At 41.9% G+C, this 27,420-nt stretch overlaps 1 protein-coding gene across 7 annotated transcripts in view; it reads left to right on the top strand.

Moving 5' to 3' along the window:
* Window positions 1–2,726: 2,726 nt before the first annotated feature.
* GPC5 (glypican 5) overlaps window positions 2,727–27,420 on the top strand; it is a 1,360,202-nt gene continuing 1,335,508 nt past the window's right edge. For all 7 annotated transcript variants that reach the window (XM_032402777.1, XM_032402772.1, XM_032402776.1 and 4 more), the window contains exon 1: window positions 2,727–3,277. In XM_032402777.1, coding sequence (XP_032258668.1) covers window positions 2,809–3,277 — 469 coding nt within the window. In that variant the 5' untranslated portion in view covers window positions 2,727–2,808. The remainder of the gene's footprint in view (window positions 3,278–27,420) is intronic.

Here is a 27,420-nt window from a genome sequence, read left to right as displayed (position 1 = left end):
TAAATGGTTACTTAGAAGCTTTGCATTTAGAAGATCCAAAGGTGTATTTTAAATAACGACCGTTTAAAGATTCTATCTAATGGTATTGGTATTTCAAAAGCAGAACACATGCCTATTAGATAAAAGCATTTGATAAATGTTTATTGAATAACCTTTGAAAAATGAGCCATTATCACTATCAAAATGAGGAAATTTCTCCCTAGCTTCATCTGTAATATTTAGAGGTAAATTGAACAAATGATTAGTTTTAGTATAATATGAAGAGGTTGTTCTAGAATGTTCATACAAAAGGCACTTTGGTATTGCATTCTGGTTGAAGAAGGAAACTTGCTTTGTAGCTTCAGAGCCTAGCCAGCACATGCGGTTTGTTTGGGTGCCTGGCATAAGGATACTCCTAGGAAAGCAAGCCCTTCCAAGCCATCTACTGTGATAGTGATAGGGAATAAAAAGTAGAAACAAATACTAATTTTTTTTGTAATTGGGGGGACATTTTATATGGAGTAATTTCTCATTAGCCCCCACTCCATTTTTATATAACTTCCCACCTAATTGTTTTGTTGAAATAAATTGCAAAAACAGAGAGGAAAATTTGCTTACATGTCTCTATAATCCCTATTATGCCTAGCACGGTGGTTTTTTTTTTTTACATTTAGTATGTGTTCAATCAATATTTGTTAGTTGGTTAGTTTTTATTGAACCATCAATGACTCTCAGTTGTGTTTGTGATTTTACCCTTGCAAGACAAATTGTTTTAGAAATTCCAAGTGAATGAATTGGACCAGGTAATCTCTAAGGATTCTTTTAATGCTAATACTCTATGATGATCAAATCTATCAAGGAGAAGTCTTGGTAAAGAAAAAAGAAGTTTTGGAAAAACCTGGGGACTTATTAGCCTTATACTGACACAGAAGGAATTCTAGTAGAATAAAATTCCATAGATAAAAATTATATATAATTACTAGTAAAAAAATCTGATAAATTAATAAACCACCTTTGGTGTAACTGAATGGAGCCCAATAGGTTCTCTGGTAGGGCATGGAGTGGCCAAGAGTCTGAGGTTAATAGCACACTTTCTGTATTCCGATGTCTGGGTTTGATTCCTGGCCGCATCTTTTAACAGCTATGTTGGCCTAGGACAAGCCACTTCACCTCTCTGTGCCTGTTTCCTCATCTGTAAAACAATAATAGTAGTAAAGACTTTATAGGGTTGTTCTAAAGATTAAATGAGTGAATTAGTATCCATAAAAACCACTTAGAGTGCTGTCTGTCACCTAGTTGCTATATACATCCTCCTAGTCATTCTTCTTGCTCTTCTCATAGATACACATAGCTGATTTCCAAGCAATCTCTCCATGCTTGGAGGCTAGAGAAGTTCATGGGGAAGTTCCTCCCCGCCCCCCTTGGGATACATATATAAAGCTTTGCTTGAAGTCCTTGAATTTAAAAGCAGGCTGTTTTTTTTTTTTTTTTTCCAATTCTCATTTATTAAGAGAACTTCTCCAAAAAAAAATCTAGTATTCATGGAATTGATGTCAAAAGGCCAGTGAGCACTATTTTCACTGAAGAAGTATCTCAGCCATCTCCCTGGAATGGTTTTAAAGCAATCTACTGCTGAAAGTGCTGTCTTTGATATCAATTGGTCATTAAAAGTCCCATGACACTTAACTAAGACTTAAAATTATTCATCTCTATCTCTTGGCAAGGGATCAAATTTGAGATTAAATTCCTTTTAAGTGGTTGAGGCATTTATAGTCCACACTGCCTGAAGCTTTCAAGCAGTTTTGTTTGACTTCAAGAGTAGTACCTTCAGGTGCCTGTAGATGAAGACACGCTTGTCACTCACAGGCTGTTGAGTCAATCACATTTAGAAAATGCACGTGACCCACTGGTTTACCGATTCTAATTTATTCTTTTTGTAAATTGAAAAACTGACAAAATTCCTTTGTCATTTTTAAATTGCTTAAAGTCTTCATTTTTCTATCTTCCTTTTTAGAAACTCCCCTGAGCACTCTTATCTTAGAAGTTCTTTGAGAAATGTTTTTAAAAAATTCCAGAGGTGATAAAGCTCAGAAGGGCCCATATAGATACAAAGTACTGAAGTAAAATATGATGCTAAAGGTTGTCAAGAGAATAAACTGGACTTTACTGTGATAATAAGAACCTGGTAAAAGTTTGAATGGAATTCTTATGATTTCTAAATTCTTTCAGAGAATCATAGTTAGTTACAGACAAATGTTCCAAGGCAGTAACATAATCCAATTTTTAAAAAGTTAACTTCTCATGGACACTCTTAAAACCTTATGAATGCTATCCAGCTTCTCAGTCGGGATCTTCCACTGTAAAGATTTTGCCCTTGGATTGTGTCCAGATCCCATTTCATGCAATTTCGATACAAATTCCCATGTACTGAAGACCTCGAATTCCAGTCGAATATTTCATCCTACTTCCAGCTGGTGTTTCTCATCCCTGATCTTCTCTGAGCCTCTTCATACACTCGCTCTTGTGTTCATCAGACCGTTGCTCTTCGGGAAGGACTGGGAGGGCGCGGCCGGGCTTTCGTTTTATTTATCTGTTTCCTCGACCCAGGCAGCGCCGCTCGGAGGTCTGTCCTGCGTGGGGCCGCGTTGACAGCAGGAAGGCGGGAGCACCCGCGGGCCGCGCGCCGGGGGCGTGGCGTGGGGGCGGAGCCTGGGCGCGGGGCGGAACGTGGAGGGGCGGGGCTTGCCCGCGGAGCGCGGCGGGCGGGCGAGTCCCAGGTTGGCTGCTGCCGGCTGAGCCCGCGGCTACGGCGGCGGTGGCCAGAGCCGGATGCTCGCGGGCTCCGTGCGGCTCGAGCCGTTTTCCTCCCTGGTGCAGCGTCAACTCGCCCCCGCCGGAGAGGGAGACTTCGCGGCGCTCTGCTCGAAAACTCCGGTGTCTCAGCCTCGGGGCTCCTCGGGAGAAAGCCAAGCGCCCCCAGGTGAAGCCGGCGTCCCAGAACGGCCCCGGAACGCCTGCCGCCAGCTTGCACCTTTTGGGAACCGCGACCGCCGAGCGTTTTCCAGCGCCTGCAACGCAGGGCGCGCGGGGAGAGTGGGGTCCACTACGCGGGAAGGGGCGACGAGGACACCGATGATGGACGCACAGTCCTGGCGCGCGGGCTGTTGCTGTCTCCTCCTTCTGGCTCTCGCTGGGGCTAGTCGGAGCGAGGGCGTGCAGAGCTGCGAAGAAGTTCGGAAACTTTTCCAGTGGCGCCTGGTGGGAGCTGTCAAGGGGCTGCCGGATTCGCCGCGGGCAGGTGAGGCGCGGCGGGCGGGCGGGCGGGCGCAGGGCGCCGCGGGCCGGGGGCGTCCTGAGCGCCGACTCCGCGCTCCCCGGGCCCTCGGGGTGGCCGTTCGTGGGAAGATGACCTTTCAGGCGCTCCGGCCGGCAAGGTGGACCCCAGGGAGGCCTCTGGGGAAGCTCGGTGTGAACATCCCGAGCGCAGCGCAGCTGCGGGGACTCCCTGACTCCGCCTGCGGCTAAGCTGGGCTCCCGGCGTTTGGCGCCCGCGCTGGCTCCCTTAGTCCCTGCTGATGCGTCGGAAGAGGCCGGAAAGCTGACAGCTGGGGACAGCGCGGCCTGACTGCGTTTCTGTTGCGAGTGGGAATTTCACCACTGCCCCGCCGGGGGGCCTCGGTTTGCTGCTTTCTCGTGTGGTGGACAGAGTTGGGTTGGTCGCTCCAAGTTTGATGCTAAAAATACAAACCTGTGTTCTTCTCTTTTGCTGAATGGGGCATTGACAAGGGCAACCGGTCTCCTTTTAAATTAGGACTCGGACCCGTATACCCACACTGGCGTGACCCTTAGCCGCCTCTCTGCGCCCTGGCACCAAGCCCTCCTTGCGGGAACCTGAACTACCCAGTGTGTCTCGCAGACCCCTGGGTAGTTTCAACCCCTGAAAGATGTGACGGCAACAGGCGATCAAATTGAACGTATCGGGAAGCCGCTCACTAAACATGGATGAGACATATAACCGGAGATTGAAAGGGAAAGAATACGGTGAGCGTAGCCGGTGTAGATTCTGCTTCTTGTAAGCGCCGTTTGCCTGCACCTTTACCCCTTGCTCCCCACTCCTACTGCGCAAATTTCCTTTTGCTGGCGGGATTTCTAGTTTTCATTTGGTCTCGAAGATTAGGTCTTAGTTGTCAAAGGCAATAGCAGGTGTTTGAAGCTAAGATCTTACTGGAGTAATGCACCCTGACTATGAAGTCAGCACACAGACGAATGCTGTGAGCTTATTGGTTGAATAAAGAATTTGTAGAGGATGCTTGGGTCCAAAATACGTCCTCTGCCTGAGTTTTTAGGGCGAAAAGACTTGCTCTTAGCACTATGGAGCTGTAGCTGTCTTGCTTGATTGTTTTGCTGGTTGTGACCCCTGTTCTCCAGTCATCTTGCAAGGAAAATCTGAGCATTTGGGGACATTGAATCCATTTTAGTTTACATGAGCAGTCTTTAATATTTGAAGTATTTCAAGTATTTATTTGAATGCCTATTCAGTACTAGGTGCTTTTCCTATACTACTTGAAACAAAATAGTTGATATTCTCAGCTTAGGGCAATTCTCTCCTCAAACAACAGTACCCCCTTAAGACCTATTCTTGTGTATCCGTGTGTTCTTTTTATTCAAAACAAAACAAAACTAAACCTCACTTATCAGTAGCTAATACTATTAAGGTGGGAGTTGTGTTGGGGACAGGAACAGGGTGAAGGCACTGAGGTGCATTATTAGATTTTACCCCACAAATGGCATAATTTTGGCTGATATATTCAAGAAACGTTGACAGCTCCCCAGTAAGGCCTTGATTTCCCTGCCCTTCTCATAGCTCAGTATTTTTGGTACCTGCTGAATGTAACACACTGATTAGGTGTTACATTTCTGGAACCTTGTGTGTATTTCATCTCTTTTGAAGAGGAACATTCCAGAGTATCAATCACTGGTATGCCTTTTTACCAGGATGTAAGGGGAAGCTCTGCCCTACAGAGAAGGAAATGGTGTCCTTATTTGCATTTGATACATACGACCCCTGAAAAAGAGCCAGGATGAAGCACCTTCTTTTCTATAACATTCTGGATTTCTTCCCCACTGCTAGTACCTTCCTTTATCTGTGGCTTAAGGTGACGGAGGAATCCTAGCAGTACCCATGAAAGGGGCTGTGTGGGGTTGCACTCTTAGGGACATCAGGGGAGCTGGTGAAAAGAAGGGCCAAATTTTGTTGATATTTGCATTAAGAAAAAGTCACATGAAAGTATTATTCTGAATTAGAATGACCTTGATTAGAATCATTCTTGTCTCTGTATTGTTAGTGATTGCTTTATTTGAATAATTAAATGAAATATTAAACTATTTCTTTTGACATTGATGCTTCTCTTCTTCCCACTATAACAATCTCATTCCCAAATTGAGTAAACCACACGTACGACGTGCTTCGTAACTGCCCTGCTTTGTTTTTGTATTTATATATGATCTATAACACTTAGCTTGATTGAGTATAGCAGTTGGGTATCTTATTTTCTAACATCATCCTCAATCTCGAGAGAGAACAATAGTTAATGTAAGTGGTCATTTCCACTTAAGAATACAAATATTGATATTCCTTGTAATAAATGTATTTATTTGGCACATGGGCTTTCACTGACTAAAACTAATACATTTAGGGGGCGCCTGGGTGGCTCAGTGAGTTAAGCGTCGGATTCTTGATTTCGGCTCAGGTCATGATCTCAGGGTCCTGAGATCTGAGCTTGCTTAACATTCTCTCTCCCCCTCTCCTTTTGTCCCTCCTCCCCCTAGAAACAAAAAAACAAAAACAAAAAACAAAAAAACAAAAAACAAAACAAAACCAAAAAACCAAACTAATACATTTAAATCTGATACTTGTTTCCTTGAAAGGTGTGTGTGTGTTTTGTGCTTTCTTCATTTACTGTCTATAAGTGGTTAATTCCTGAGAGGTCTAGTCAGAATCCCGTTTTTATAATTTGGTAGAACAAGTTTTTATAGTTTTCTTCCTACATTTGTGAATTTTACATCTTTTGAAAACTATGTTACCCAATTTGGAATTATTAAAATGGTGAGAACAGCCATTCAAGTCATTTCTCAGATTCTCCTCACCTTTGTTCTCTACCCTGCTCCAATTCTTTTAAGCCCTATTGAGCTCCTAAGGATGTTGGATGAGAAATGTAAAAAAGGAGAGAAGGTGTAAATGTGATTAGAATTACAGATTTCACTGCATTCTGATTTTATTTCCTAAGTAGTAGTCAAGGTGCCCTTTGCTCTTGTTTATTTTATTCAGAAAAAAAACTTAGTGAAAGTGTCTTTTAAAGGTCCTTTTATTTTTATTTTATTTATTGGGGAAGAGGGATAATGCCTTCCCATTGAAATTCTCTTCACACATGCATTGTTCACACTTGCATTCTTTCCCTTTTTCAAGAAGGTAATTCAGAAAGGAGAAGCTCATAAAAAAATCCAAGACTATATTCAGGTAATTTATATACCAACTGGTTTTAAAAAAGTGGATGTTCATTGGTACATGGAGTAGTTTGTGAAAAGTAACTTTTTCTTGGTAGCTTTTGCCCATAAATGGGATAATAAAAATAAACTTGATGTGGCAAATTCTAATACTAAAGGACACTTTAATGCTGTATAGTTTTATTTTTTTAACTGCTTTCCTTATGATCTAGTCTTATAATTGCTTCAAGGACAGTGTTGATTCATTCTCACCCCCAACAGAAACAATCTACCTGGTAACCTTGGAATTTGGAATTACAGGTTTCAAAACTTGGTTCTGCCCCTTGTAGCTGTGGGACCTTGGTTAATTGATTATCCTCTTCGAACCTCTGTTTTGTCATCTGTAAGATGGGAATATTGGTTCTTAAGCAGTTGTTGCATAGATGAAATGATGTGTGTGTGTGTGTGTGTGTGTGTGTGTGTGTGTGCAAAATAGCACAAATCCAGGCACATAGTAAGTGCTCACAAAATGCGCTGTTGTCATTACAGTTTTTTATTTAGTGTCTTGATTTTTACCTAGACGTGGCCTTTAAGGGTGACATTTTCGTTTTAGATCTTTATACATCAGAAATTTTTTTTATAATAAATAGTTTTTTTTTTTTTTTTTTTTTGGTCACAAATGGTTGTTTTTAAAATTGGGAAATAAGCATCTATTCAAAATGGAATTTATTAGGTTATAGTGAATCTTTTGTTTCTGTTCATGAGCTAATAGAAGCTGTAAGAAAGAAACCTATATAAATGGTTTCTAGGGCGCCTGGGTGGCTCAGTTGGTTAAGCGACTGCCTTTGGCTCAGGTCATGATGCTGGAGTCCCGGGATCGAGTCCCGCATCGGGCTCCCTGCTCAGCGGGGAGTCTGCTTCTCCCTCTGACCCTCCCCCCTCTCATGCTCTCTCTCTGTCTCATTCTCTCTTTCAAATAAATAAATAAAATCTTAAAAAAAAAATGGTTTTTATTAGGTTACGGTAAATATCTGTATGAATACACAGGTGTATTTCCGTGAACGCTGGAAACTACGGAACAGCCCTGTGTTGCTGTAGGCTGCGGAGCGCGGAGCAACCGCTTTTGCTACCCCCGGATTCAGGGCGGCCAAGGAGCGCCTCTAGCGTGGCTTAGGGATGTATACAGTTAACTGGCTGGGGGCCGTGGGCTTTCATTGATAGTAATCTCAAATCGGGACTCTTGTTTCTCATGCATTTAGCCCTTTCTGCTACTTGAGCAACGTAGTTGTGGTGATCGCATTTCCAAAGCCATAAAAGGGTCTGATGTTGGGGCAGATTATTAATATCAGGATGGCCCTGTGTTGAAGCCCATCCACCAAAACCCACCAGAAACAGCCCTATAATCAAAGTAGGTTCGTGTTGCTTGCTGCGGCAGGGGCCATCGCTCACCACAGGAGCTCTGAGGGTCCTGGTGAAGGGCCACCCGGGAGGGGCTTTTTCGAAGATTTGGGCTTGTGCTGGGTGGTATCACAAGGACTGTTGGCTGAAGCAGGGCAGTTCAGGAATTGGGGGGTCTTTGTAACTTGCTTAGGCGCTAGGAGGGTTAAGGTGGGGATAGTGGTCGTTATGGAAGAAGCAGCAGGCCTCTTGTTGGTCAAAAGAGGGGGCTGTTGAGTCATTTTTGAGATTGTAGAATATCCTGGTGGTTTTCCTGCCACACGCGGGTCTCTAGGGGCTTTGTCCCATCATTACTTTCTGAGTCTCTGCAAGTTGTGTTGACTTGTGAACATCAAGACTTAGTTCCAGTGTCAGGGAAGCATATCACTTTCTCCTCCGCGAAATCAAGTGTGTGTTGATGGCTGTGAGAATCAGGTGTGTCATTTTTACCCAGGCCTTCAGTGACCCTTACTGGTAGGACAGAGAGTATGATCTTCTACTTTAAGGCCACGGAGTATGACTGTCCATCAGGGGCCTGAATTGCACTAATCACACCCCAGTTCCTCATACTCAGCTTACTAGCAAGTGTAAATGTTGTGCGTGTCCCCATCCGCCCTCCATCCCACAATTTAAGTTCCTTTATGCCAAGTGTCCAACATCCTGTATTTGTATAATTGGCTTTAGGAGAGGTGCAGTTTGGAGAACTTAATAGCATTTTATAATTATTCTATCCTCCCCCCAGCCAGTTTCCAGCTTGTCCAGAACTTTCTGGAATATGGATTTTTATCTTGTCTCTGTGTGTGTGTGTGTGTGTGTACAATTTACTTTCCAGGTTTGATAAGAAGACCTTCTAAGTCTATAATATTTATTTTGTCATTAACCGGTATAACACCAACAGCAACATTCCAACAAACAGAGCCCTCTCTTAAACAGAAATGATTTATAAATCAGTGGTCTCTTGGTATAACTGTTGAAGAAACCATAAACCTTAAAATGGGGTCACAAGAGACTTTGGTCTTATGCTTTGTTGGAATAGATTGTGAATGCGGTGCCTGATCTGGCTGGTTAAGTGACAGTAGCTTTACTTTTAATAGAGAGTAGTCATTTTCCATATCTACCTTTCTTTTATAAAAGCCTGACCTTCAACTAGAAGAAAAGACAACACCAACTATGTCCTCAATTCTTCCTCTTTTCAGCTTTAGAAATTTCAAATTTCACTAATGTCACTGTTAAAAATCACCCTAAGGTGATTAGTCATTCTTCTACGAGTCACAGTATATAGGACAGCTTTTAAAAAAATGTTATTGTTCTATTGTTTTAAAAATTATTTATTTTATTCTATTTTATTTTAATTTCAGTGTAGTTAAGATACAGTGTTATAGTAGTTTCAGGTGTACAATATAGTGATTCAGCAATTCCACATATTACTCCGTGCTCAATAAGATAAGTTTACTCTTAATCTCCTTCACCTATTTCATCCATTCCCCCCCCCCCCCCCCCTTCTGGTTACCCCCCCTTTTTTTTCCCTTTTTTAAGGGTTTTTTTTTTTTTTTTTTTTTTTGGTTTGTCTCTCTCTTTTCTTTCTCCTTTGTTTGTTTTATTTCTTAAATTCCACAGATGAGTGAAATGATACGGTATTTGTCTTTCCTTATTTCACTTAACATCATACTCTCTAGATCCATCCATGTTGTTGCAAATGGCAAGATTTCATTCTTTTTTTCTGGCTGAATAATATTCCATTGTGTGTGTGTGTGTGTGTGTGTGTGTGTGTGTGTATACATACATATATATAATATCACCTCTTCTTTATCCAATCATCTATTGATGGACACTTGGGCTGCTTCCATAGTTTGGCTATTATAAATAATGCTCCAGTAAACATAGGGGTGCATGTATCTCTTTGAATACTGTTTTCATATACTTTGGATTAAATACCCAGTAGTGCAATTACTGGATCATAGGGCAGTTCTATTTTTAATTTTTTGAGGACCCTCCATACTGTCTTCCTCACTGGCTACACCAGTTTGCCTTCCCACCAGCAGTGCCCCAGTGTTCCCTTTTCTTCACATTCCTGCTAACACTTATTGTTTCTTTTAAAAACTATTTTTAAGATTTTAAATTTTTTTAATTTTAATTTTTTACTGAAGTATAATTGACATACAGTATCCTTTAGTTTCAGGTGTACATCATAGTGATTTGGTATTTTTATGTATTGTGAAGTGATCCCCACAATAAGTCTAGTTACCATCCGTGACCATAAAGAATTATTACAGTATTATTGACTATATTCCCCAAGTTGTACATTATAGCCCCATGACTTACATATTTTAAAACTGTAAAATCTTAATTCCCTTTATCTGTTTTGTCCATCCCCTTGCCCCTTCCCACTTGGGTAACCAACAGTTTGTTTCCTGTATGCATGAGTCTGTTTGTCTTTGTTTTGTCTTTTCTTTTTTTTTTTTTTTAAATTTCACCTATAAGTAAAATCATCCAGTACATCCAGTATTTGTCTTTCTCTGTCTGACTTATTTCACTTAGCATAATCCCCTCTAGGTCTTTGATTAGCCATATCAAGTTCACATATGGTTGCTATGTAAGTTGAATGCATAATGCACTTTTATAGAAGGAAAATGAGATTTTGTACTTTCATGTTTTTATGAAAGAATACTCATTCTCTTGAAAATTCGAAGTACTGAAAAGTATAAAGAAAGCAAAATTTACCATCCAGAAATAACCACCAGTAACTCTTTGCATTACCTGTTTGAGAATCATTGGCACAAACTCTCCAACCTATGGCTCCTTCACACGTGCATGTTATATAGCTGACTGGCTCAGGTCTTGGTTGAAATGTCAGCTCTTCGGAGAGGCTCTTCTCAAAGTTCACTGAGCTATGGTCCCCCAGTTATTACTGTAGAATCCCCTTTTTTCTTTCATGGTGCCCTATGTGTTTTCTTTCTTTTTCCTATTGCTCGGTCACCACTAGATTGTGTGCATGATGAGAATAGAGAACATGTCTATCATGCCTTGTGCTTGTTACCGGACTCTTTCTCGGTTCTTACTGTCTCCCAAAAAAGGATGTTGAAGATAGGCCAGGTTCACGGGTATGTGACCGGTGCACTCACACAAGGCCCCACTGTCAGAAGGGCCCCGTGCTCGGTTTAATGTTCCGCTCTTGCCATCCTGAAGTGTAACCAGAGTCCTGCATTCTCCTTTGGCTCCGGCCCTATAAATTCGGTAGCCAGGACGGTTGGCTGCCTTAGTCACTGAAGAATATCTGCTGCATAGAGTGGTGTCTGGCTTGGAATAAGAACTGAAATAGTTGAAGAATTTGCTACATCCTTTGAACCTCTCAGATTGTTAAGTTAAACTCTAGAAGTCAGTCCACAGATGGATAGTCAGTCTATCCAAGATTCTGCTATCTCTGTATCATGATATTTTGAAAGTTTTCTGGTGTTGTGTAAATGGGTTAAACATTGGCACCTGTGTTTTTTACTTCTTCCCATCAGGTCCGGACCATTAGCCCAAAGCCCTCTAGTACCAAACCCAAATTTTTACACATCCAATTGCTTTAAATATAGCTCAAATCAGCATTTTTTAGTCACTTAGAGCCTGCTTGCTTTGCCTACTCCGCAAAACACCCAACATCTGCTAGCCATGGCTAAAACGCTCGGGGGGGCTATAAAAGACCCAAGCCACTGCTGCCCCTTGAAGCTCTCTGACTCAGAGACTGCCCATCTTGTTGCTAAGCCATCTCACCGAGATACGAGATACACGAGCCCCTTCTGCTGTTCCCCTCTGTCCTGGGCGTTTCCTTGTCATCTTCCTCTTCTAGGTGGAGGCCCTGTATTATTTTCTCCGGAAGGTCTCTTATTGTGAGGGACAGCCCTCCTCATGCAGCCTGTCAAAGTGCCACTCAAATAAAGCTCCACGTGTCCTACTACCGTCCCGAGGTCTTGTCTTGGCCTTGATCAGCCCTGAAATCCTCAAACCTACCACGTATAGATCAGTACTTAGTTATTTCCCATATAAGGTAGGGACTCAAAGCAGTAATGCTAATTTTGAATATATTTCTTTCCCTCTGCTTGACTGTAGGCTATTTGAGAGTAGGGTCTGTGATCGGTATATCTTAATGTTCTGTGATTAGGCCAAAATTAAGTAAATTTTGATTTGTAGAATTAATCTTATATGTGTACTTACCCAACAGACTCAGCTTATTGTGTTTACTTATGTTTTCTATGCTGAATATTAACAGATACGGGAAATGGGAAATGTAGGAGGCGAGGTTTTAAAAAATCTTCTGACCTGGGCTCAGTTGTGTTGTTGAGTAAATTATTTTCGAGGGCTCAATATTTTCTTATGTACCTCTGCCACAAATTCTAGAAAGTGATCCAGCCCTTTTAAGTTTAAACTTAAAAGAACTTTTATCTACATTATCCAGTATTTTTAAAACAGAGTAAATGAATTGCCAAACAAATGTCTGTAAGGAAAGGAAGATTGTTTAACATTTAAGGGATTCATTTACACAGTTTTTATCATCATGTAGACAGTGACTGATCTGACTTTGAGCATTAATTTGTCTGTTGGGAGAATGGAGAAATATAAGGTGACCAAATGTAATTTATATTTGACTCTGGATTGGTGGGTTTGTGTTTTATTTGATTTTTTTCTTCCTCCACCCCCCCTTCTTTTTTTTTTTTTTTTTTTTTGCAAAGTGGTTTCTTTCTGTGAGGAAATTAATAGTAAGGAACTAGAAAATGATTCAGTTTTTTCATTTCCCACCCTTGTTAACTCCGTGTCGGCAATAAAGCATGTATCACTTATCTATGGAATTATTCCTGAGCTGGGAAGATGGTTTGTTACAAGATACCAGCCTGGGGTGCAGACTCCCTGCAGACCAAGTAGAGAGACCAGGCCTTTCAGAATAAGCAAACAAATAATTGCTGCTAAATCGCAGATCATGATATGTGGTAGCAGGTAAAATCTGTCTCCAAAGTATTTCCAACAACTCCGATTTTAGAAATACTCACCTAGTCTTTAGACCCTCTTTCAATGATACTTTGAAAAAAACCTTTTTTTTCCTTTTTGAAGTGTAGTTGGTTATTAGGGTATCTGAGAAAGGTATTAGGAAATTCTACTTAAATAGAAGGATTATTTAAGTCAGTGCTAATGAGACATGCATATTTTGATATGGTTCAGCTATGGACTTAAATTTGTGTTTCAAATGCAGTTATATTTAGAAGGCAGTAAACATTTCTTGTTTTATAAATTGTTTATTACTCTTATTAGGGTAATGGGTTTGAATGACTAGTTTCCTCTCCTACTGTGCTATGATAACCAAATTTATTTTAGCTTTTGTAATTGCATATAGGTAATATAATTAAGTAATCTTTGCAGCTATCTTTTTAGAGCTCATAGTCTTTTGCTTTTCTTTGTCTTACAGTTTCAAGGGACTTTTTAGTTCATGATTTCTTCAACATCCTTTTTTGAGAGAGGGTAAGAACCGAGAAGGAGTCCGATAACAAGCACAAGACTGTGCCTTCATTGATCAAAGGAATGTAAACATCATTTCTGGATGTCCTTGTTCATTACATATATATTCTTTAAATGGAAGATTGTCAATATTAAATTACCTGTTCAGATTTATTTGCCTTTTGAACAACTCTCTTATTTAGTAAGGTTGTAGCAAGTTACATTTGGTTCATTTTCTTTTGATCATTGAAAATGTCTGTGTTTAATGAGCTGAAACTGAAGTAGGTCAATAAAATGAAGAGATTAACAGTCTGTTCTCACCAGGCTTGGAATACATTTCACTCTGGGGGAAAAAAAAGTCATTTTTAACAAAGTTTTTTGATCAACTTAAAAGGTGAAGGAAATAGAAATAACATGGAAAGATTGAAAAAGCTGAGGAATCCAGTAGTCCTTCAGGGTCCTGTTTGTCGGGTGAAGGTATGAGGATCTGTGTTTGTATAGTTAAAGAGCTTTAGTTACGAAATTAAATTTTACTTTTTACTTTTATAAGTTCAGGGGCACAAATAAGCTTCAGGTTATTAAATATTTAATATTCTACTCACCTTTGGAGATACCTTACATGCAAAACAAGGAAGAATAGTAGGTATGACAAAGCATTGAAATGTTGCCATGGGATAAACAGGAAAAAACATTTTACTTTATAATTTATCCCAGATTATGGTCATGTATTTTATTTTTTTTAAAGATTTTTATTTATTTGAGAGAGAGAATGAGAGAGAGAGAGAGTATGAGAGGGGGTAGGGTCAGAGGGAGAAGCAGACTTCCTGCTGAGCAGGAAGCCCGATGCGGGGCTCCATCCCGGGACCCCAGGATCATGACCTGAGCTGAAGGCAGTCGCTTAACCAACTGAGCCACCCAGGTGCCCATGGTCACGTATTTTAGTGAATAACAATGAACTTACAGTTTTTGAAATAGCTTAGTCTTGACTCTATCACTTACTAGCTATCTGACCTTTAGCAAACAACTTAACTTCTCAGAAAATATTTTCTTTCCTCACAGGAATGGTGATAGAGGTTTTTTCTTTTCCCTTTCAGGGGTTCTTGAGGACAACATGGTATGGGGAAAAAACTGTAAATAGTACCATTCTCTACAAAATGCTACCTAGTTAATTCTATTACACATGTTCTTTTTCGATACATTTAAAACAATTCTTTATGCTGGATCAGGGAGCAGGCAAAGAAATCATAGAAATCCCTTTTCCTTCATGTTCATAAAATACCAAAGTGTCAAATATTTTTCTCCCTTCACTCACCCTCATAGTATTAATCCTGTACTCTAGGAGCCGTAGTCCATGTTATCATTCCTTATTTTAGTTAATAGTTTATTATTTATCCTTCAATTCTGTGGTAAATTCAACTTTGTTTATTCCTGTTACATAGTTTAAGAACTAAAGACTGGTCTTTTACAAAATATTGTCATTTAAATGAATTCAGTGAAGATCCAGAGGGTGTTACTTTGCCTGGAAGGATGCTGAGTGACGGGTAGCAGGGATGCGTTCTACAGTATCTGACTGACTTCGGCAGGTGAGTGGAGATAATCCTCTGCTGTGTTTTATCGTGTTTTTGCATGTCATAGTGCTGATGGGTCTTTGTGTGTCCCTGTGTTGGGGATAAGAACTTTCCTTCCACGTGAAAGACACAAAGGTGCGGTGTGCTGGCAAGTCTCTGCCCCTCCAGGTAGACGCCCCACTCTGCTCTGTGTCTGGGCAGTGAGCGGGCTATCAGTGGGCATCGTTGCCTCTGGCAGTCCGAGGGAGGGAGGCAGTGGCTGGGAGGAGACTGGGCAGGTGGACTGTGCTGGTCTCACCCTACAGAGTCGCTGCAGGCTGCTTCCATCCCTTTAAGGCCCAGCTCTCAGTAGGTGACCTCACAGCTCTCTCTGGATTCTGCTAAATACTTTATTTTCCTGCCCCCTAAGAGGTAGTAGCACCTTCTTCTCCACAGTTACTAGCTCGGGTGGCGGGGGTGGGGGTGGTGGTGGTGGTATTCCAGTATCTCTTACAGTCTCCCTATACCCTTCCCTTTATAAATATTTTTTTTTTAAAGATTTTATTTATTCATTTGAGACACAGAGATAGAGGGAGAGAGAGAGCATGAGCAGGGGGAGAGGCAGAGGGGGAGGGAGAAGCAGACTCTCTGCCGAGCCAGGAGCCCGATACGGGACTCGATCCCAGGACTCCGGAATCATGACCTGAGCCGAAGGCAGACGCTTAACCATCTGAGCCACTCAGGTGCCCCTGTAAACATTTTCTTAAATAATCCTATTTAACAGTCCCGATCTATTTCCTTCCAGGATCCTCTATGACAAAACTTGATATACTTTAAATATTTAAAACCAGAGCTTTCGGAGAATATTTGATTTGTAATTAAAATGTGTTGAAACATAAATCTGTTCTATAGTTAATTTATAAACGTTTTCAGAAGTTCCAATCAATGATGATTTCTCTACTCATATTCAGTTGCCTCGTGATTATGCTTTTATTAACTGTTCCTTTCCCTTCCTTTCCCTTCACCCCTTTTATGAAGGGTGTTGGTGGTGCCTCGTTCTTTCAGGTTCAGTTAGAAATGTGACTAAATTGATAACACCCCCTAATAACACAGGAGTTTAATTCAACCCACTCCACCAATTCAACGAGTTGCCACGTTCTCTAGATTGCGTTTCACAGATGCCCCGTAAGTTCTGTACGCACTCCTGTTGCCACCACTGGGCTTTCATCTGGTGCCTTTTCATGTCTGGATTACCCGATCGGCCCGCGTCTGCTGTTGGTTCTTACCAGCTCACTTCCCACTTGCCTCCCAGTTGATTTCCCAGTAAAACTCAAATCTCATCTTTGTCTCTTGTGTTAAATCCTTCAGTGATTTTTCTTTGCCTTACTTAAAAAAAAAAAAAAAAAAAAAGAACATGATATTTGAATACATAACTTGTGTGCGATCAAAAAATATAAAGTTTGTAGTGAAATAAATGGGGGAGAAGCCCTGTGGCATTGCATCTGTACTTCTGTACTGTACAGCCGTCCAAAGGTTAGCGTCCTTAATCACAAGTGAGCGCTTATCCATTGGTAACAAAGACACTGATATTCCAAGGAAATGAAGAAAGAACTTAAAGAGGAAATTCAAATGATATAAGTGACTAATAAGGATATGGAAGATGCTTGAGCTCAGCATTAACAGAAGAAACCTAATTTCTTTTTTTTTTTTTAAAGATTTTTATTTATTTATTTGACAGAGAGAGACACAGCGAGAGAGGGAACACAAGCAGGGGGAGTGGGAGAGGGAGAAGCAGGCTTCCCGCAGAGCAGGGAGCCCGATGCGGGGCTCGATCCCAGGACCCTGGGATCATGACCTGAGCCGAAGGCAGACGCTTAACAACTGAGCCACCCAGGCGCCCCAAGAAACCTAATTTCTTATGAATATCACATTGTCGAGGATTAAAAATAGTGATATCTAACGTTCCCATGATTGTAGGAAATAGAGCACTCATCGACAGATACTGAGCAGGATGACTGATGATGACTGTCTGTACATTTGGGGAAATTCTTCAGTTATCAATCAAAATTTAAATTTTGTATACCCTTTGCCTAGCTTTTCCAATTTATAGGAAAGTATTCCAACAAAGTAACTGGATAAACACATGTATATATATATGTATCTATACACACACATATATGTATATATATATATGTATATATGTACATATACATTGCACAGAAAAACTGCAGCTTATGTAAATATTAATATCTATTGAATGATAAATTACGGAAAATCACATGTGGACATTAAAACAGGAGAGGAAAAGCTAACCAAATTAGGACAGACAAATGGCTTTTACAACATTTATGAAAGGAAAAAACAAACTGTAGCCTGACCAAAAGAAAAAAAAAATACACACACACACAAGTATCAGTTTATGTATGAATATACCCCAAAACAAAGTGCACAAAGTACCATTAATAGTAGAGACCTTGAGTAAAATCAGGAGGATGAAAGCCAAAGCAGGGAGGTGGGGCTGAGCTGGAAGGCCAGAGGCGCTTAGCTGTGGGCTGGGGAGGAGGCTGGGGAGCTGGGAGGGCCCGAGAGGTTTCCCTGCTTGCAAGTTAACAAACTGGCATGTTACTGTTTCATTGTCGCTGACAGAAGACAAGAGACTCACCCAACAGTATGAGCATGGAGCTGGTTACCCTGCTCCGCGGGGGGGCTCTCCAGGGATGCCTGCACCTGGCACACTCCAGGGGAGGAACACGGATGAGGGGGCGGGGGGGGGGGGGTTGTCACTTCTGTAGCGAGCTGAGACAATCCTGCTCTTTGTCCTGGGAGAAACTCTCCCTCAAGATTGCTCATTGCAAACAGGAACACAACTGGACAAATGGCCCAAGTAAAGGGTAGTCAGGGCCTTGCATTTTTGGCATACTCAGTAAACACATAGAAACAGGACATCGGGGAAGGTGGATGACCTCTCCCACCGGGGCGGGGAGAGATGGGAGAGAGTGGAGCCATGGACAGGAGACTAGAAAAGAAGGCAGGAATCATACAACCGAGAAATTTAAATGCAATACAGGGGAGTTTGAGCTTTTGCTGTAAGCACTGGGAAGCCATGAATGATGTTGTAAGATGTGTATCCAACACCTGCTGGAATGACTTGTATGAGTTGCCAGGTTTGCTCAGACCTCCTCCTTTTCCTTCCCCCACCCAGCTCATCTTCATAGTTAGTGAAAACACTGCCAATTTATAAAGGTGGTCCTCTTTCTAGGACTTTTTTAACTTGCAATCAAGAGACTTGGGTCAGTTTCTCCCCTTGGGGGGGGGGATATCTGGCAGTCATATTTTCTGCTATAGGAAGAAGGCTGCTTGCAGCAGAGAAAAAAATCCTAAAGCCAGAGTAAGAGATCTATAAACATTTTAGTCTCAATTTTTTTTTTTTTTTTAGTCCATCTGCATCCCTGCCCCTCCCTTGTCTTCAGTGTCCCTCGGGATGTCTCCATGGACTCCCAATGCATTCCTATTTCAGCTTAGCACAGTTTTAGTTATGCTTCTGTTGCTTGAATCTGAAGGTATGAACTAATTTAGAAGGGCAGTGTTCCCAGCTTCATCTCTAGGAACATGATGTTGGAAGCAGGATGGAAAATGGCTTCCAACAAAGACAAAACTGGAAACGTGACCAACAGACTGTCAACAATAGTCCAAGAGAAAAATGACGTTTCCATGTGTCCTTATAGACATGACCATAATTAGGTACTCTGATTCAGAGATGACTTTAAGAAATAGTTCCCGGCTCTGAAGTTAGTTTAGAGCCCCTCAGTATTTCCCGGGATAATCTGTGAGGACCCATTTTACATATGGTAGCTCAAGATCAAAAACTGACCCTTCTAAATGGGGAGAAAGCATATGACGCCAAAGAAGGGCCCAGATCATGAAGAGTCTACAGGAAAGTCAGGATCATTAGGATAAAGAACAACGGGATTGCCTGTTTTTATTGGCTGCCCTCGGACTCAAGCCCAGTAGCCCTGAAGGATTATTACAGAGAGCAGCTCAGGATAGTATGATTGCAAGGGCTTCACCTCAGCGTCCTGTATAAATCACATACATAATCACATATCACAAAGTAAATTAAAAATTCTAATTCATTTCTAAAAATCATCTTTGTCAAGAATTCAAAAGACACAGAAATTTGTGAAGTATATTTTTACTTCTAAACTCTTTCCCATCTGCCCCCCCACCCCCCGGTTGGGAGAGGTCATCCACCTTCCCCGATGTCCTGTTTCTATGTGTTTACTGAGTATGCCAAAAATGCAAGGCCCTGACTACCCTTTACTTGGGCCATTTGTCCAGTTGTGTTCCTGTTTGCAATGAGCAATCTTGAGGGAGAGTTTCTCCCAGGACAAAGAGCAGGATTGTCTCAGCTCGCTACAGAAGTGACAACCCCCCCCCCCCCGCCCCCTCATCCGTGTTCCTCCCCTGGAGTGTGCCAGGTGCAGGCATCCCTGGAGAGCCCCCCCGCGGAGCAGGGTAACCAGCTCCATGCTCATACTGTTGGGTGAGTCTCTTGTCTTCTGTCAGCGACAATGAAACAGTAACATGCCAGTTTGTTAACTTGCAAGCAGGGAAACCTCTCGGGCCCTCCCAGCTCCCCAGCCTCCTCCCCAGCCCACAGCTAAGCACCTCTGGCCTTCCAGCTCAGCCCCACCTCCCTGCTTTGGCTTTCCCCCAATGAAACATACTTTTTCATACTTCCTACCTTCTCTTCACCTTCTCTTGGTCTCGTCTGGCCAATCTGAGTTCAAGTTTGTTTTGTTACTCATCAGCTTTCTGAACTTAGATAAATTTAACCATAAAAAAAACTCAGCTTCTTATTTATAAACTAGGAATATATTCTTATCTTGCATTTTTTTTTGTTGGTAAGGAGACTATCAACTACCTAGTTAAAATCTCCTCTGACCCCCTCACTTATCTCTCCAGGAAAAGGAAATCATTTCTTTCCCTGTGGTCCCACAGAACTGAGTACTTACTTCCTTCATAGCACTTTGTCACATTAATTAAATTTTTTACAAATGTGTTTCCCCTTAGACTGAGCCCTGAAGGGACAAAACTACATTCAACCCTTTTTGGTATCCTTAATAATTATCAGAGTGTCTTGTACGGAACAGGTGTTTAATCAATATTTGATGAATTCGTTTGACTTATTAATCAAAATAAAGAACAGGAAATTACTTGGTAATTTAGCATAGGCGGAAGGCAGATCCGTATTTCCTAAACAGTCCTCTGAGCAGGGGTGCTTCGAGCCCATTTATGCTATGGGGCTGCCTCCTGCTAGACACAACATGGAAGCTTATACATGTATCAGTCTTCGGGATGCTGTTTTTATGAGCTCTGGTTGACCTCAAGGAGAATAACTGGCAAACCCAAACTGTGTTCTGCTGCATATTTTTTCTGGTAGCTGTTTAATTAGTGTTCTCAGCAAAAAGTGTCTCACTAGCTTGGGAGGAATGCTGCATCCTAGGCATGTGTCTTAAAGAGGCATGATACGTATTAGTAGATTAAAGCTCTGAGAAGTACTACCCTTGAGAGAATCGATTTATTTGATTTTTAAGAAAACAAATTTATTATATTTACATGGGGGAAAGGTTTTTTGACTTAGCTCATTTTTATCATTCCTCTGAGACATTTTTTACTTAACCGCACTTAGAGAAGCCCTTCTTGAAAAAGTGGATAGAGCAGATGGAGAAGGAAGAATTGCTAGATACCCAGTTTTTTTTTTTTTTTAAGGTTTTATTTATTTATTTGCGAGAGAGAGCAAGCGAGAGAGTGCACAGTTGGACAGAGGGGCAGAGGGAGAGGGAGAAGCAGGCTTCCCACCGAGCAGGGAGCCCAACCCCAGGGCTCAATCCCAGGACCCTGGGATCATGACCTGAGCTGAAGGCGGCCGCTTAACCGACTGAGCCACCCAGGCGCCCCAATACCCAGTTTCTTAAGTAGCTTTCAGAGTAGAAGACACTCTGTAGGAGGGAAGGTGCAACACTGGGCATGTCAATACTGAGGCTACTTTGGTTTGTCACGGTGTCACACACAATAGATAGTTGGAAGCATGGGTCCAAATAGGGTGGCACAGATGAAGATTTGTAGATCACCAGGTGTGTAGATGAATCTCCTGGGGGGGTAGAACATCACTCAGGGCCAGAACTGAGAGGCAGAACCTGGGCAGCACAAATAATTAAAAACAAGGAGAAAGAAGATAACCCAGGTATTCTAGAAGGCAAGGAAAGGAGAGGGTTTTATTATTTTTTTTTATTTTTATTTTTTTTTATTTATTTGAGAGAGAGAGTGAGAGAGAGAGAGCACAAGAGGGGGGAGTCGGAGAGGGAGAAGCAGACTCCCTGCCGAGCAGGGAGCCCGATGCGGGACTTGATCCCGGGACTCCAGGATCATGACCTGAGCCGAAGGCAGTCGCTTAACCAACTGAGCCACCCAGGCGCCCAAGGAAAGGAGAGGGTTTTAAAAACTGGGGAGCACATCATGTCGGATCCCACTAAGAGGTCAAGAGTGATTAGAAACGGATGATTTTCTCTTGGATTGGACAACTGGGAGTTCACCAGTTATCCAGATGTTTTCCTTAACCGAGAAGGGGTGAGGTCAGAATTGAGATTGCAGGATTGGTGGGAGAATGAAGTGGAGACAATTAATTCAGACCCCCATTTCAAGTGGGTTATTTCTGCAGAGAGGAAGAGAAGAAGCCTGAGTGTAATTGGTCATTCTTGCGTGTGTGTTTGTTTTACAGGGTCCGTGCTTTGTGAACATGCCACCTGGTTAAGAAAGTGATGGCTGAAGGGCACCTGGGTGGCTCAGTCAGTTGAGCATCTGCCTCGGCTCGGGTCATGATCTCAGGGTCTTGGGATGGAGCCCTGGGTTGGGCTCTCTGCTTAGCAGGGAGTTTGCTTCTCTGTATCCCTCTATGCGTTCTCTCTCTCTCTCTTTCATAAATGAATAAAATCTTAAAAAAAAAATGATGGCTGAGCGCAGAAGAGGTGACCCAGTGAGGCAGAGATTAGTCACAGGGGCCTTCTTGGCTGTTACGGATTTTCAAATTCATCCTAAGAGCAATAGAAAGCCATGTGAAATTTTTCAGCCTAAGTGCCACAATTTGCATTTTAAAAAGACCCTTCTTGTCTGTAGAGTAGCCACTTAACACTTCTGTTCTGGGTCCAAGTGGTGGTAGTACGGATGGAAAGAAGTAAATTTAAAAATTATTTTAGAGGTAGAATCAATATGATTTGGATTTCTTTTTCTTTTTCTTCTGCAACTGGAATCTATTAAGGTATTTCCCATATATTTTTTGTGTTGTACATCTAGCTGAAATCAGTCCGGATAGACAAGAGGACCATACTGACCTTGAACTCATGGCTGTGTGAATAACCTTTATTATACTGCATGTTGTGTGTGGCTGTTCATATGACATACGCTTCTCACCTCATCGTTAATGCATGCTTATGCTGTGGGCCCCTTTAACTCTCTATCTGAGTGAGTTATACAACTCGTAGAGGAGCTAGTAATTTGTGTCAGAAGTCAAGCAATTAATTCAGTGTCTTAATTGTTTTCAGTTACCTATAGATTTCTATTTTATGTGTTTGTATCATTGCTCTTCCAATACTAGTTTAAATCAATGCACAGAAATCCATATGGGTCTGAAAATAACAGTGGGAAAAGCACTATTAATCCGAGTCTAGAAATAATACAAAAAATAAGAGTAGGAAAAATAACATGAAATCAAGTATAAGGTTAAGACATGAAATACATACATTTTAACAGAATGAGGCATCAACGCTTGTGAGCCGGACTGAACGTTTTGGCTCTGGGTTTCCTATTAGCCACTGTGAAGAATGATACAATTAGTTGCATGGCTTAAAGCAGTTATTGGAGAGAAAGAACAAGTAATGGGTAAGATGTTTTCCACAGGCCCTTCTAGAATAGATTATGTAATGATATAAGTAATTTAAGCCAGGAGGCAAGATGTTTTTAACTGATGGGCAAGACCTATGTGACTATTTGGACTGTGGTCTTTCTGGCCAGGAGGAGACTATAGAGAGGAGACGCCTTCCTTTTGTGAGAACTGTAAAGGTGCCTGACGACACAGTGTTAGATTGACATTAAGAAATTGTTAGAATAGAAGAAATGATCAGGTCAAATTTTTAAAGACACTAAAAGATTCTCCTGAAGATCGTCACCTATGGAATGCTTTCAACAGGATATAGCAAGTCTGTCTAGGGTGTTTATGTAAACAAACCTGGAATTTATGAATTTATGGGGCACGGCCTACAAGTAAGTACCACTGCCAGTTATGTAATTATCAGACATTCTTGGGACAAGAAGTGGACTTCTTTTGGTGGGGTTGACGGCAGGAACAGATCAGAAAGTACAGTGGGCGAAGGCTAGCAGAATATGGTGGTGGTTTTTTTTTTAAAGATTTTATTTATTTATTTGACAGAGAGAGACACAGCAAGAGAGGGAACACAAGCAGGGGGAGTGGGAGAGGGAGAAGCAGGCTTCCCGCTGAGCAGGGAGCCCAATGTGGGGCTCGATCCCAGGACCCTGGGATCATGACCTGAGCCGAAGGCAGACGCTTAACGACTGAGCCACCCAGGCATCCCAGAATATGGTGTTTTCTAAAGACAAAACACCATAACAGTTGGTCTGTACCAGCTGTTTACTTAGCCCTGCCCGATACTGTGACCGTGACTGACGCTCCAAGGGCTTAGGAAATGCTGGACCTATTGGGGGCTGCAATCTGATAAGCATTGGGGAGAAGGAATTGACCCCTTTGTTGGAAATGGAATAAACACTAGGAGTATGATTTAGGTCCTGGGATTCAGGTCTGAGAGTAAGTCAAGACAAGGAAAGGCATCAAAAATGTTGAACAGATTACAGGATGGATTTTAGGGACTTAATTGAACCCTTGACTATGATTCAGTTACGAGAATGTGGGGAAGGATGGAGCCCGTGGGTAGAAACAGGATGTCTCAGTTGAATCAAGAGCAGTCATCTGAATAGAATGCCAATTTTAAAATGAAGTATGTATTTATCACTTAAGTGGGATGTTTCGTTATCATGGCTACGTGAGAAGAGAAACGCAAATACCATTTATTGATAGCCTGCGGTACACCAGGTACTTGCTAGGGTTTTTAATCCATCGTTTGATTAATTTTAATGGATCTGAATATAAGAGCACAACTTTTCTCTGAGAAGTGTAACCAATTTTCAAAATACCATTTATCTATTTTCTTCCTCTGGATTTCAGTTTTGGGTTCGTAATGTTGCAGATGTAGTGTCTGCTACTCCAGAATTTCCCCATTTCCTGGGTGAAATTTAGATGTTCATCTGCTTGATTATTTAGCCACTAGGAAGAACTTCCTGTCCCTCACTTTTATTCTCTCTAAATTAAAAAAATTCAGGAACTTTTTTTGTTGTTGTTGTTAATACTAAATTTTAAGTAGTTCTGAAGAAACAAATGCTTACTTGAACATAAAGCTTTTTAAGACATTTTTTATGTGCCTGAGCAATTTTGAGTTTGTTTTAGGAAAATTCCTATCTATGGTACGTTCAATGATTACCTAATTTGTGAGCATCTATTTTAATCAAAAAAATTTTAGTTACTCTTCAAGACAACTTATAGACTAAAACAGAATTACCTTCTTTTTTCTTTCATTTTTTTTTTTTCTTGTTTGTCTTGGACAAACACTAATTAGCTGCTGGATAAAGGAGAAGTTACAAGGTACTTGTCCTCAAGAAGCTGACAGTTTAGAGGAAGGAAGAAGATATGGAATAATATTATGATAAAATATTTTACATCGTATGATAGTGAATTGGGCAGGGGTTGAATAGAGTTCGAAGTAGGGATTGGCTAATCCTAATAGGGACCCTCAGAAAAGCGTGAGTTGAATATTGGAAGATGCGGAAGTTTTTAGTAGAAAGCATAGAGAAGGAGAGGGGTCAAGGGCACCCTAGCCCGAGGGAGAGACATGGTGTAAAGGCTTGGAAATGATGGAAAAACATTATGTGTTCAGAGGATTCCGAGTAATTTAGTGCGACTGGAGTTGATGGTGTGAGATGGAGCCAAGTGGGAAATGAGGCAAAGGTCAATGGCTCTCAAATTTTAGCCTGCAAACCAGAAGTTGTAGTGTCCCTTAGCAATTTGCCGCCTTCTCATTAACGATCTGAATGCGAAGATCTATAGACCTTTGGTTTTTTGTTTTGCTTTGTGTTTTGCGAAACACTGTTTTGAGGAGCAGGGACACGCAGAAGAATTTTAAACTGGGATGGCACTGTTGTATTTTGTTGGATTGTTCACCCTGGCAATGGGACAAAGGGTGATAGGAAACAGCACAAGGTTAGAGGTACTACATTCTTTAGGCAACAGGCTAAAATGCTGCAACAGGGATCACAATATATGCAAAAAATAAAGATGATGATGATGATGATGATTAATTTTTTAATGTAACTTTCTGTAGTTGAATAGCCCGGGGCTGCAGGGTGGCGCTGCCATCCTAGATCGGTGGCTCCTAAGGCTTGTCTAGGAATTGTCAGTAGGAAAGAAGGACAGTGGGAACGAGAGAAAGCCTATCATAAATATTTTTAAAGAGCTTCTCTGAGATTATATTTATATACCTTTGGCCTGAATGTAGTCACATGGCCATACCTCAGGCCCAGGCCCATACTGATAGTCAAGTGTGCCCTTGGGAAGACAGATTAGGCTCCAGGCGTGCACATGAATGTATACTTAGGGCTGTCTGAATGGCAGATTTCAAGGTCATAGCTATTGGGCCCATCCAGATGAACCATGTGGCTGGCTCACTGCCTTAGGAGGGGTACAGCTGGAGGCTCAGGACAGGGACACTGTTGCCTAAATCTAAGAGTGGTATTGTCCATAAGAAAGTAGCTGGGAGAAAGCCAGAAGGTGAAACTGAAGGAGCAAGAGGAAATAATGAAATGAATGGAGAGTCAAAAGCTAGGGAAGGTATGGTGGTTGATTTTATGTATCAATTCAACTGGACGACAGGATGCCTGGATAGCTGGTTAAACATCATTGGTGGGTGTGTCTGTGCTGGTGTTTCCAGAAGAGATTAGCATCTGAACTGATGGATCAGAGTAGAGTGGATGCCAACTCTTCCTCCCCACTGGCAAGTGTGGGTAGGCATCATCCAACCTGTTGAGGGCCCTGATAGAACAATAAAGTGGAGGAAGTTTGGATTCTCGCTCAGCCTGACTGCATGAGCAGGTCTTGGTCTGGGACCTACACCCTTGATACTCCTGGTTCCCAGGCCTTTGGGCTCTGACTCAAATTTACACCACCGGCTTTCCTTGGTCTTCAGCTTGCAGGCAGCAGACTGTGGGACTCCTCAGCCTCCATATCACATGAATCAACTTATAATGCCATGTAACAAGCCTCCCCAAAGTCACTGGTGTAAACCCACTGTGCTCACAGATTCTATGGGTCAGGGACTCAAGTAGAGTATGGCATGTTTCTGCTCCATGATACCTGGGACCTTACCTGGGGAGACTTGAAAGAAAGCTGTGGGTGACTCAATGGGACTGGGGACTGGAATCATCCGCAGGTGACCTCGCTCACATGTCTGGTGGTTATGCTAGTTGAATGTTGGGACCTCAGCTGGGCATTGCTCTGAACTATCTACATATGGCCATTGCAGGTGATCTCGACAAATGGGGTGCCTTGGGGGTCCTCACAGCATGACTGGGTTATAAGGGCAAGCGCCTCAAGAAACAAGACACGGAAAATGCCAGTTTCTTAAATTCGGGGCCTAGAAACCAGCACAGATGCACTTCTGTCATATTTTTTTTTGTCAAGCAATCACAGAATCCAGATTCAAGTGGAGGGGACCTAGATCTCACCTCTTGATGGGGAGAGGGGTAAAGAATTTTGGAGCCCTGTTTTAAAAACTGCCAGAGACATACATAGAAGCACCCCGAACTCAACTTCTCTGCATAATGCAAATGGAGGAACTATTTCAGTTTGTTGAAAGATTATAAAGCAGGAAGATGAAGTAGGCAGAACCCACATCAGGATGGCTGAGGGATATAGGAATAAGAATGTCTAATACTGCGTATTTAGTCACTGTACTTCTGCTCTGAAAACTCCCTAAGTCATTAGTACTTTCTACCACACAAATGCTCTCTCCCTCTCTGTGTATGTGTGCATTTATGTGGTGGTGAGGAACTAGGGAAATAGAAATGAAGGGGAAGGAATTGATGGGATTGGGTTATTATGGTTTGGCACAGGAGAGAGAGCGAGAGCGAGAGCGAGACAGAGAGAGGGAAAGGGCTGGTCTTGGGGGGTGAAATGCAGGCCGGGGGCAAGAATTCTGTAGAAGCAGCAACTCAGAATCATTGCAGGAGCCTGGGGACTCAGGACCGTGGGGACATCTGAAGAGAATGTGAGATAGGGATGGGAATGAACTTCTGGTTGTAGGAGGGGAGGGAGACAGCAATGAGC

This window comes from Phoca vitulina, unplaced genomic scaffold (assembly GCF_004348235.1).
Source record: "Phoca vitulina isolate PV1807 unplaced genomic scaffold, GSC_HSeal_1.0 scaffold5, whole genome shotgun sequence".
NCBI classification, from domain to species: domain Eukaryota; kingdom Metazoa; phylum Chordata; class Mammalia; order Carnivora; family Phocidae; genus Phoca; species Phoca vitulina.
This window is presented reverse-complemented; position numbering and strand designations above follow the sequence as displayed.